Genomic DNA, 13,239 nt, shown 5'->3' with positions numbered 1-13,239 from the left:
GTGTATCGCTCTCTCCATCCCCAGGTATGATGCGCTTTGCGTCCTGCTGAGACACAGTAAGAATGTACGCTACTGGTTTGCACACAACTTCCTGTTTGCCTACGCCAACCGCTTTTCCGAGTACCTGCTGGAGTGCCCCAGCGCCGAGGTCCGGGGCGCGTTCGCCAAACTCATCGTCTTCATTGCACACTTCTCCCTGCAAGACGGACCCTGCCCCTCCCCCACTGCCTCTCCTGTCGGAGCCTCCACCCAACCACAGGTGAATGGGCTGGTTCTCCTTTTCCTAGAACACAAACTATCAGGATGGTGTATAGTACGCATGAAACGGGAGAAACGTTTTGAAACAGAGCAGGTACTACCTGGAGTTGTCCAATAAGAACTCTTGTTTTCGGCTTCTGTTTTCAAATTACCCCCCGTTTTATGTATACTGAGCATTACCCCATACAAAGCACCTCTTCTCTTTTCTTGTGGAATATGTTTTAACATCCCCTCTCACTCTCTTTCTCTCTCTCCCTCCTCTCTCTCTCTCTGTGTCAGGCATGTGATAACCTGAGTCTCAGTGACCACCTGTTGAGGACTGTGTTGAACTTGCTCAGGAGAGAGGTGTCAGAGCACGGCCGACACCTGCAGCAGTACTTCAACCTCTTCGTTATGTACGCCAACCTGGGTAAGGAACACACACACAGCCTGCCATACACACCTGCTCTGTCAACCCCTTGAGGAAGAGTATGGCTCACTATTCACTTCTCTTCTTGCCTCGCTCTCCTTCTCTTCCTTATACCCTCCCTCCCACCCTTCTCCAGGGCTTGCAGAGAAGACCCAGTTGTTGAAGCTGAGTGTCCCAGCTACCTTCATGCTGGTGGCTCTAGACGAGGGGCCTGGCCCTCCCATAAAGTACCAGTATGCTGAACTAGGCAAACTGTACACCGTAGTCTCCCAACTGGTGCGCTGCTGTGACGTGGCCACGCGCATGCAATCCTCCATCAATGGTGAGTTCACTCAGGGGTGAGGGGTCGTGACCTATGGTCAACGGACAAAGACGAACCAGTTACACCTGGGTCATATTCATTGCCGTTCTCTCTCTCCCTCTTTCTCTCTACATCCAGGTAACCCCCCTCTCCCTAACCCGTACGGTGATGCCAACCAGACCACCCCGGTGATGCCCGTGCAGCAGCTGGTGGGAGAGATCCTGTTCGTAAGGACCAGCTACGTGAAAAAGATCATTGAGGATTGCAGCAACTCAGAGGAGACGGTCAAGCTGCTGCGCTTCAGCTGCTGGGAAAACCCCCAGTTCTCCTCCACTGTACTATCAGAGCTGCTCTGGCAGGTAAGTGTTAAAACTGGTGAAAATACAGATGGACACACACACTTGTTTTTCTATCCTCATGGAGACCTACAATTTATTTCCATTCTTAATCCTATTTTCCCTATACTTAACACCTAACCCTAAACCTAACCCCTTAGCTTACAATAGCCTTTGTCCTTGTGAAGTCCCCACAAGGGATAATTTTCCTTGTTTTCCTATCCTTGTGGGGACTTTTGGGGATTTCAAGTCCCCACGAGGATAGAAGAGCAAGACCACACCCACACACACTAGACAGGTTATACAGATATAAATATATATTTTTTTAGGGGGTAGGTCAGCTTTAATATTACAGATAGATTGTGGCTTCTATCACTGTAATTGTCTGCATCATTTCCAATCCCCCATATCTTTTTTTGTAAATATATACTCTACCGTTCTAAAAACATTTTTTTTGTCCATTTAAAAATAACATCAAATTGATCAGAAATACAGTGTAGACATTGTTAATGTTGTAAATTATTATTGTAGCTAGAAACGGCAGATTTAAAAAATAATAATAATAATAATAGAAATAACAATTTCTATTCTGGTTAGAGCCAGTTTGCGCTGTTCTGTGAAGGGAGTAGTACACAGCGTTGTATGAGATCTTCAGTTTCTTGGCAATTTCTCGCATGGAATAGCCTTCATTTCTCTAAACAAGAATAGACTGACGAGTTTCAGAAGGAAGTCTTTGTTTCCAGCCATTTTGAGCATGTAATCGAACCCACAAATACTGATGCTCCAGATACTCAACTAGTCTGAAGAAGGCCAGTTTTATTGCTTCTTTAATCAGAACAATTGTTTTCAGCTGTGATAACATAATTGCAAAAGGGTTTTCTAACGCTCAATTAGACTTTTCAAATGCTAAACTTGGATTAGCTAACACAACGTGCCATTGGAACACAGGAGTGATGGTTGCTGATAATGGGCCACTGTACGCCTATGTAGATATTCCATTAAAAATCAGCTGTTTCCAGGTACAATAGTCATTTACAACATTAACAATGTCTGCACTGTTTTTCTGATCAATTTGATGTTATTTTAATGGACCAAAAATGTGCTTTTCTTTAAAAAACAAGGACATTTCTAAGTGACCCCAAACTTTTGAACGGTAGTGTATATTATTTTAAATATAGATTTAAAATATATTTTCCTTCTTTATTATTTTCCCATAACCCTACCACCCCTTCTGTAATTGGAGTAAACTAATGGACAACAATACTTACGCTTCTACTTCCAGCGTATACATACTGTATACAGTTTCCGGATACTATATTTTACATTGGTTATCTTGTGTTTGTTTTTAGTCCCAGCCTTCAGCTACCCTCAACTTCTCCCTTCTATCTCTGAAGACCATCCAGTTTTGATTTCTAGCTGCAATATATTTTCCAACTGTGATGTTTCACAAAACTTTTGAACCTTTCTATTCTCATAGTTTAAAGTGATTGTAAATTAAAGATACAAATGTTTGGGTATTATTATATTATTGATCGATTTGACTATGACTTTTCAAATAACCCAGCAGTGCTATATGCAGAGTTAGTAAATGTTGCGATTTTTCTTGCCATTTCTGAATCTGCTACCAAAAACGAGCTACGTATCGGCAGTACCAAAACAAGTGATCTAATGATTCTCTTTGCATCAAAATTTACAGAGGTGGGATGTTTGTATCCCCCCAAACAGTACATTCGGAAAGTATTCTAACACCTTGACTTTTTCCACATTTTGTTACGTTACAGCCTTATTCGAAAATGGGTTAAAAAAAATTCCCTTATCAATCTACACACAATACCCCATAATGACTAAGCGAAAAAAGTTTTTTATACATTTTTGCACATTTGTTGAAAATGAAAAACCGATGCCTTATTTACGTAAGTATTCAGACCCTTTGCTTTGAGACTTGAAATTGAGCTCAGGTGCATCCTGTTTCCATTGATCATCTTTGAGATGTTTCTACAACTTGATTGGGGTCCGCCTGTGGTAAATTCAATTGGTTGGACATGATTTGGAAAGGCACACACCTATCTATACAGTGCCTTGCGAAAGTATTCGGCCCCCTTGAACTTTTCGACCTTTTGCCACATTTCAGGCTTCAAACATAAAGATATAAAACTGTAATTTTTTGTGAAGAATCAACAACAAGTGGGACACAATTATGAAGTGGAACGAAATTTATTGGATATTTCAAACTTTTTTAACAAATAAAAAACTGAAAAATTGGCCGTGCAAAATTATTCAGCCCCCTTAAGTTAATACTTTGTAGCGCCACCTTTTGCTGCGATTACAGCTGTAAGTCGCTTGGGGTATGTCTCTATCAGTTTTGCACATCGAGAGACTGACATTTTTGCCCATTCCTCCTTGCAAAACAGCTCGAGCTCAGTGAGGTTGGATGGAGAGCGTTTGTGAACAGCAGTTTTCAGTTCTTTCCACAGATTCTCGATTGGATTCAGGTCTGGACTTTGACTTGGCCATTCTAACACCTGGATATGTTTATTTGTGAACCATTCCATTGTAGATTTTGCTTTATGTTTTGGATCATTGTCTTGTTGGAAGGCAAATCTCCGTCCCAGTCTCAGGTCTTTTGCAGACTCCATCAGGTTTTCTTCCAGAATGGTCCTGTATTTGGCTCCATCCATCTTCCCATCAATTTTAACCATCTTCCCTGCCCCTGCTGAAGAAAAGCAGGCCCAAACCATGATGCTGCCACCACCATGTTTGACAGTGGGGATGGTGTGTTCAGGGTGATGAGCTGTGTTGCTTTTACGCCAAACATAACGTTTTGCATTGTTGCCAGAAAAGTTCGATTTTGGTTTCATCTGACCAGAGCACCTTCTTCCACATTTTTGGTGTGTCTCCCAGGTGGCTAGTGGCAAACTTTAAACAACACTTTTTATGGATATCTTTAAGAAATGGCTTTCTTCTTGCCACTCTTCCATAAAGGCCAGATTTGTGCAGTATACGACTGATTGTTGTCCTATGGACAGAGTCTCCCACCTCAGCTGTAGATCTCTGCAGTTCATCCAGAGTGATCATGGGCCTCTTGGCTGCATCTCTGATCAGTCTTCTCCTTGTATGAGCTGAAAGTTTAGAGGGACGGCCGGGTCTTCGTAGATTTGCAGTGGTCTGATACTCCTTCCATTTCAATATTATCGCTTGCACAGTGCTCCTTGGGATGTTTAAAGCTTGGGAAATCTTTTTGTATCCAAATCCAGCTTTAAACTTCTCCACAACAGTATCTCGGACCTGCCTGGTGTGTTCCTTGTTCTTCATGATGCTCTCTGCGCTTTAAACTGACCTCTGAGACTATCACAGAGCAGGTGCATTTATACGGAGACTTGATTACACACAGGTGGATTCTATTTATCATCATTAGTCATTTAGGTCAACATTGGATCATTCAGAGATCCTCACTGAACTTCTGGAGAGAGTTTGCTGCACTGAAAGTAAAGGGGCTGAATAATTTTGCCCGCCCAATTTTTCAGTTTTTTTATTTGTTCAAAAAGTTTGAAATATCCAATAAATTTCGTTCCACTTCATGATTGTGTCCCACTTGTTGTTGATTCTTCACAAAAAAAATAGTTTTATATCTTTGTTTGAAGCCTGAAATGTGGCAAAAGGTCAAAGTTCAAGGGGGCCGAATACTTTCGCAAGGTCCCACAGTTGACCGTGCATGTCAGAGCAAAAACCAAGCCATGAGGTCGAAGGAATTGTCCGTGGACCTCCGAGACAGGATTGTGTCGAGGCACAGATCTGGGGAAGTGTACTAAAAACATTCTGCGGCATTGAAGGTCCCCAAGAACACAGTGGCCTCCATCATTCTTAAATAGAAGTTTGGAACCACCAAGACCCTTCCTAGAGTCGGCCGCCCGGCCAAACTGAGAAATCGGGGGAGAAGGGCCTTGGTCAGGGAGGTGACCAAGAACCCGATGGTCACTGTGCCAGAGCTCCAGAGTTCCTCTGTGGAGATGGGAGAACCTTCCAGAAAGAAAACCATCTCTTCAGCACTCCACCAGGCCTTCGTCATAGAGTGGCCAGCATGGAGTTTGCCAAAAGGCACCTAAAGGCCTCTCAGACCATGAGAAACAAGATTCTCTGGTCTGATGAAACCAAGATTGAACTATTTGGCCTTAATGTCAAGCATCATGTCTGGAGGAAACCTGGCACCTTCCCTAAGGTGAAGCATGGTGGTGGCAACAGCTTGTTGTGGGGATGTTTTTCAGCGGCAGGGACTGGAAGACTAGTCAGGATCATGGGAAAGATGAACGGAGTAAAGTACAGAGATCCCTAATGAAAACCTGCTCCAAATCTCTCAGGACCTCAGACTGGGGCGACGGTTCACCTTCCAACAGGACAATGACCCTAAGCACACTGCCAAGACAACACAGGAGTGGCTTTGGGACAAATCTCAATGTCTTTGAGTGGCCCAGCCAGAGGACTTGAACCCGATCGAACGTCTCTGGAGAGTCCAGAATATAGCTGTGCAGCAACCCTTCCCATCCAACTTGACAGAGCTTGAGCGGATCTGCAGAGAAGAATGGGAGCAACTCGCCAAATACAGGTGTGCCAAGCTTGTAGCCTCATACCCATGGAGGCTTGAGTCTGTAATCACTGCCAAAGGTGCTTCAACAAAGTACTGAGTAAAGGGTCTGAATACTTATGTAAATGTGATATTACAGTAAAAAAAAATATTAATTTGAATAAATGTTTAACCTGTTTTTGCTTTGTCATTATGGGGTATTGTGTGTAGATTGATGAGGAAATGTTGGTATTTTTAGTGCAGGGCTGATAGTTGGTTGCAACTTTTGGGTAGAGCAGACATTTCCATATATTTTTGTTAACTGCATGTCTGACAACTCCACCAGTCCTATTTATGATATCATTTACAAAGATTATACTGCTTTAAAAACATTTTTATCAATTAGTATATTTGAGTTGAACCATATTTGGGTTTTTTTCTGGTGGATTAAACTGAAATTGCAACCAGCTTTCTATGGCTTGTTTTAAAAATAGCAATATTTTGGAGATTTCATTTTCAAATAACCGAAAGTGAGACGTTGTAATCTGAATAAAGGGAAGAAGGCCATTCTTGAACACTGGGTGAGCCATTCTTACTAATCTGCTAGAGAACCAGTTTGTATTTAAGTATAGTTTTTGTATGTCTGAAGCCTTTAGTGAGAGGTCTGATGCTTATATATTTAGTCATTTCTACCCTCTGGATTCATATTACTTATATAAATATGCCTGTTTAATTTTGTCTGGCTTGCCGTTCCAAATAAAGTGGAATATTTTTTTGCTCATTTAATAAAAATTAAAAAAACAAGCCGTTCGGTGTAGGCAGGGCCTTAAGAAAATAGGTAAACTGGGATATGACTAAAGAATTAATCAGGAGGATTTTTCCACAAATAGACAGGTGTTGTCCTTTCCATGGCATCATAATGTTATCTAATTTGGCAAACTTTCTATTAAAATGAGTTGAAGTGAGAGAATTCATTTATTTTGGGATATGAATACCGAGTATGAACACACTTCACCATCGGACCATTTCATTGGTAAACTACACAGTAATGTAAAAGTTTAATTTTTTTAGATCCATAATGTAATATGGTGCACTTATCATAATTCGGTTTTAATCCAGAGAGGTTAGGAAAATTATCGAGATCCTCTGAGGCTGTGCAGGGATCCAAATTGCAGATTTAAAAGAACATTTATCGTCAGCTTACAATGACACCTATGTTTTTAAGCCCTGGATTTCTAGCCCCTTGATATTATTGCTAGATCTCCTTTTAATAGCTAACATTTCAATGGCCATAATAAATAGATATGCAGATAGTGGACAACCTTGTTTTACTCCTGTTGACAATTTAATGCTTTCTGAGAAATAGACATTATTTACTATTTTACACCTGGGATTACTATACATAACGTTAACCCATTGTATAAGAGACTCTCCAAAATTAAAATAGTCCAGGCATTTATATATAAATTCCAGTCGTACTTTATCAAAGGCCTTTTCAAGGTCAGCTATGAATACCAGGCCTGGTTTCTTAGTGTTCTATTGTTTCCAGTAATTATTTTATATTATCTCCAATGTATCGTCCATGTAAAAAACCTGTCTGATTAGTATAAATAATATCCGACAATACCTTTTTTTTAAATTCTATGCGCTATGCATTTTGCATAGATTTTGGCATCACAACACTGAAGTGTAAGGGGTCTCCAGTTTTTTAGGTGGACTGGATCTTCATATTTACCATCTGGGTCCTGTTTCAGTAATAGTGGTTCAAACATGTTAATAACAGACCTTTTGAGTACATCTAAAAATATTTCATACACCTCAACTGGTATGCAATCCAGCCCTGGAGTTTTTCAAGATAATAAGGCTTTAATTGCATCTAGATGTTCCTCATATGTAATTAGGCCTTCACATGAGTCTTTCTGTATAGCTGTTCATTTTACACTATTAATAGAAAAAATCCTTACAATTAACTTCAGTTAGTGGAGTTGGAGGAGACTGAAATGAAAACACATGTTTAAAGTACTGTGCCTCTTCTTTCAAAATATCGTTTGCTGAATCATGGATGACTCCATCATTCATAACAAGTTTCTGTAAATAATTTTTGTTAGCATTTCTATGTTGCATTTTCCCCCATATTCCATCCAGTTTGCATTATTTTTATAATATATTACACTTGATATTTCTTGAATAAGTTCCTCAATTTCATTTTGTTTTCTAACTTATTCTGTGCCTCTGTTAGCAATAAAAACGATCTATCTGTCCTGTTAGTTCCTCTATTTCCTTTTTTAAGATTAACTTTTTTCACCTAAGTTTGTTTTAAAGGTGAGTATTGAAATGCATGGCCTCTAAAGTCACATTTAGAAGTGTCCCATACAATAAGGGGGTGGGAAACTATTGCATCTCAGAAGCCCCAAGTCTCCTCCTCCTACAATCAATTTCTCCAACTGGTCTTTATGTCTTCATATTGGACATATTTCCGTTAATAAGATGTGTGCTAGATGTTATTGATAGTGTGTGTTTTGTTATCCCCCAGGTGGCGTACTCGTACACCTACGAGCTGAGGCCTTACCTGGACCTGCTGCTGCAGATCCTGCTCATTGAGGACTCCTGGCAGACTCACAGGTAGGTCAGACCCGGGGGACAGCATCATGTCTTTGCTCCTCACTTTGATCTGGAAAGGGTCACTCGGTGGACTCAGGATATCTGTCCCAACCTAGTGTGAACTAGGGCTGTCAAAGTTGATAATGCGTTAATAACGCGTTAACATGTGACATGTTAATTGGCGTAAAAAAAAATGTGCGCCGTTCGCTACACGGAACCTTTTAAGGTGCATGTGTTTCCACGCGGAACACATCTACAATCAATAGCTGAAGACCGTGTGCCTCTAGCCAAAATCATGTAAAAGTTATGCCAAATTATTACCGGAGCTATGTTTTTTCTTTCTGCTGTGGATTTGTGCGCCTATCGCAGGCTTTTTTAACATACACACAGGACACAACTTTTTGGTTTGATAACATTGTTTAGCTAGCTAGTCATGTTACCTAGCTAGCTAGCTACCAACCTGATAACTTGACCACTGTCTAGGCTATGCACAAATTTGGATGGCACAGGAACAACTGAAAAGGAATAGGCTTCTCAAAGAGATGCTTTAATGGTAGGCTGCATATGCAAGAGTGGGAGTGAGGGTGTGGGAGGGAGAGTGTAGGCCAATGTGTGTAAAGTTATCTGAACAGTACAGATGCTTACAGGGTTTTCATAACATTGTTGGACACGTTTAAAATCTCTTTGTTCTTTCTATCCATAGAGCCAGTTCTTTTTTCCTATAGTTACACTCATTTAGAGTGCCTGAAGTTTTAACAGTACTTAAATGGGTGTATGTGTGTGCGCGCGCGCATTGATAAGAGGGTGTAGGCCTACTTAAACATTGGAAGCATTGTATGTTAGTGACTTATTTTGGTGTTTAATATGGTTAAAATGCTATTAAAACATAATTTTGTGTTTCCATCCATTACAATCAAAGCATAGTTTGCCTGTAAGTCAATGCACTGCTTTTAAAATAGAATAGATCTTTATCTAGGGCCGAATTTGAGCAAATTCAAAATTTGTGATTAACTAATACCATTACCTCGATTTTAAATGATTTGAATTGTTTGACAGTTCTAATGTCAACACATCTGATTCATCTCATCAGACTGCTTAGTGCTGGGCTGGGACAAAACATGGCACACCCTGTGGCCCTCTAGGAATGTCTGGTTTCCCTGGTTGGATTTTCGTCTCTTGTTGATTTTCTGTTGTGCCAACATCATCCCTGTTCTGTTTTTTCTCTCCCTGCTTGGTTGTGTAGGATCCACAACGTGCTGAAGGGTATACCAGATGACAGGGATGGCCTATTTGACACCATCCAGCGCTCCAAGAACCACTACCAGAAACGGGCCTACCAGTGTATCAAGTGCATGGTAGCCCTCTTCAGCAACTGCTCTGTGGCCTACCAGATACTACAGGTATAAGAGACACAACTACATTATGCTACCATCTGAATTAGGGATGGGCATGAGTAATCTAGTACTCGACCCGACTTCAAAGCTCCATCTTTAACCAACGATCTAAATGTTTTTAAACACAAACTATTTAGTGGAATGTGCATTGTGGCTGCCCGAACGGGCAAATGAAATTTTGTCTTGAAGACAACATTAATATGCTTTGACTCTAGTGTTCCATTTGTGCATTTGCGGGGCATAACAAAAAAGAAACCAAGCCAAGCATTGCACAATTTTTCTCCCGGAAGTCCCTTTCCCCTCCGTGTGTCATTCACTCAGTTGCGTTCCGACTGCTCCCTACACACTGAGGGAGCAGTGAGTGCACACCCAAGCTCCTGTTAGGCTTACAGAAATAAATGCCTATAAAAACATATCTAACTGATGGGATACACAAGCTACATTCCTTGCCAAATGACTACAAATTCAAAATGGACTGGTTGATTGAAGTAGGAAAATGTGTTCCAATAACGTGCAGCAGTTTTGGAATAATTGCATCCCGTCTATTTTCCACTTAGGCTACTTTGCGAACTGCTAGTATATAATTGGTTAGCCTAGGCTATAACCCCCCTAAACATAGACAGGTTCCACACTGAAAATACACAAAAACATTAGTTTATTAAGACAAAGAGCATATTTTCGTCAATCATTAAGCATAGGCCTGCTCACCAAACCGATGTCGCAGCTGTAATTAATCACCATGCAGTGTTCAATGTGGAATTGTTCATCCATTTTAGAAAATTCCAAAGAACGGGCAGAATGTACAAAGTTGAACGTCTGTATATGTAACCCTGAAAAAAAAAATCTATTCGCCAAATTGAGCCCCTTTTCAAATGATCACTGTTTGAGAATAACAGTTACAGATCCGAGATGTGTATCACTTTGCACTGGCAACTTTTTTCATTTTGAAAAATATTCTGTTATATTTTATTCTGTTATATTACATGTTTTTTTGCTATAATATAGTGCATTCAGAAGTAATTTATTCCCCTTGACTTATTCCACATTTTGTTACAGCCTGAATTCAAAATAATAAAAAATGGACATTCTCACCCATCTACACACAATACTGCATAATGACACTGAAAACATGTTTTTAGAAATGTTTTCAAATGTATTGATAGTGAAATACAGAAATATCTCATTTACATAAGTATTCACACCCCTGAGTCAATACCTTGGCAGCAATTATAGCCATGAGTCATTCTGGGTAAATCTCTAAAACCTTTCCACACCTGGATTGTGCAACATTTGTCTATTTATTATTATAAAGTTCTTCAAGCTCTGTCAAATTGGTTGTTGACCATTTTCAGGCCATGCCATAGATTAAGTCAAAGCTGTAACTCGGCCACTCAGGAACATTTACTGTCTTCTTGGTAAGCAACTCCAGTGTAGATTTGCTCTCGTGTTTTAGGTTATTGTCCTGCTTAAAGTTGAATTCATCTCCCAGTGTCTGGTGGAAAGTAGACTGAACAAGGTTTTCCTCTAGGATTTTGCCTGTGCTTAGCTCCATTCCGTTTCCTTTTTTATTCTGAAAAACTCCCCAGTCCTTAACGATTACAAGCATACCAATAACATGATGCAGCCACCACTATGCTTGAAAATATGGAGAGTGGTACTGAGTAATATCTTATTGGATTTGCCCCAAACATAACACTTTGTAAGGACAAAAAGTTACATTTTTTGCAGTATTGCTTTAGTGCCTTGTTCTGCACAGGGTTCCTTCTTTTCACTCTGTCAATGAGGTTACTGTTGTGGGGTAACTAGAATGGTGTTGATCCATCCTCCGTTTTCTAATTTCACAGTAATTAAACTCTAACGGTTTTAAAGTCCCAATTGGCCTTATGGTGAAATCCATGAGCAGTTTCCTTCCTCTACGACCACTGAGTTGGGAAGGATGCCTGTATCTTTGTAGTGACTGGGTGTATTAATACACCATCCAAAGTGTAATTAATAACTTTATCATGCTCAAAGGGATATACAATGTCTGCTTTTTATTTTTTACCCATCTACCAATAGGTGCCCTTCTTTGTAAGGCATTGGATAACCTCTGGTCTTTGTGGTTGAGTATGTGTTTGAAATTCACTGCTCGACTGAGGGACCTTACAGATCACTGAATGAGTGAGGGACAAAAATTAGGTAGTCATTAAAAAATAATGTTAAACACTATTATTGCACACAGTGAGTTCATGCAACTTATTGTGTGACTTGTTAAGCAAATTTGTACTCTTGAACATATTTAGATTTGTCATTGCAAAGGGGTTGAATACTTAATAAGTAAACATTTTGATACACTATACTTGCTTGTTTTGTCTCACAAACTCAAATTAGGCTAACTATTCTAATTTTAACAACCAGGAAATGGCGGAGCGAGTTCTACATAGTGTATCTTTAAATGGCACTTGCTTATTTATTGACTGAATATTCACTGAGTGTACAAAACATTAGGAACACCTTCCTAATATTGAGTTGCACCCCCTTTTGCCCTCAGAACAGCCTCAATTTGTCAGGACATGGACTACAAGGTGTCAAGCATTCCATAGGGATGCTGGCCCACGTTGACTCGGGCTCATGGCTTTCCCCTGGATTCACCTGTACAGTCCATGTCATGGAAAGAGCAGGTGTTTCTAATGTTTTGTACACTGTGTATATATGGGGCAATTACGATTTATCTGTAATGGTTAGACAAATTAGGCATTGTTGGCATAGGCCTATAGATAAATATAGATAATTTTATTTTTTTATTGCGGGACTTGTATTCTAAAAATACAGGCCTTGTGTTCTATACTAAACAAAAATATAAACGCAACATGTGAAGTGTTGGTCCCATGTTTCATTAGCTGAAGTAAAAGATCGCAGAAATGTTCCATACCCACAAAAAGCTTATTTCTCACAAATGTCTTTACATCCTTGTTAGTGAGCAGTTCTCCTTTGCCAAGATATACCAACCCTGTCAGGTGGATGGATTATCAAGAAGCTGATTAAACAGCATGATCAATACACAGGTGCACCTTGTGCTGGGGGACACACAATGCCACAGATGTCTCAAGTTTTGAGGGAGGGTGCAATTGGCATGCTGGCTACAGGAATGTCCACCAGAGCTGTTGCCAGAGAAATTAATGTATATTTCTCTACCATAAGCCGCCTCCAACGTCGTTTTAGAGAATTTGACAGTACGTCCAACCGGCCTCAGAACCTCAGACCACGTGTAACCACGCCAGCCCTGGACCTCCACATCCGGCTTCTTCACCTACTGGATCGTCTGAGACCAGCCACCCAGACAGCTGATGAATTTTTGTAAATAAAAATAATAAATGTATCCTTTATTTAACTAGGCAAGTCAT

General features: G+C 40.2%; 1 protein-coding gene across 10 annotated transcripts in view; it reads left to right on the top strand.

Moving 5' to 3' along the window:
* The window catches only part of LOC106581949 (probable ubiquitin carboxyl-terminal hydrolase FAF-X), a 90,578-nt gene that overhangs the window by 71,454 nt on the left and 5,885 nt on the right, over window positions 1-13,239 (top strand). For 9 of the 10 annotated variants that reach the window (XM_045704550.1, XM_014164512.2, XM_014164514.2 and 6 more), the window contains 6 exons: window positions 25-259; window positions 538-667; window positions 804-989; window positions 1,107-1,327; window positions 8,395-8,483; window positions 9,706-9,862. In XM_045704550.1, coding sequence (XP_045560506.1) covers window positions 25-259; window positions 538-667; window positions 804-989; window positions 1,107-1,327; window positions 8,395-8,483; window positions 9,706-9,862 — 1,018 coding nt within the window. The remainder of the gene's footprint in view (window positions 1-24; window positions 260-537; window positions 668-803; window positions 990-1,106; window positions 1,328-8,394; window positions 8,484-9,705; window positions 9,863-13,239) is intronic. The other variant, XM_014164509.2, reaches the window with a different exon arrangement.

Source organism: Salmo salar, chromosome ssa21 (genome assembly GCF_905237065.1).
Source record: "Salmo salar chromosome ssa21, Ssal_v3.1, whole genome shotgun sequence".
Lineage (NCBI taxonomy): Eukaryota > Metazoa > Chordata > Actinopteri > Salmoniformes > Salmonidae > Salmo > Salmo salar.
This window is presented reverse-complemented; position numbering and strand designations above follow the sequence as displayed.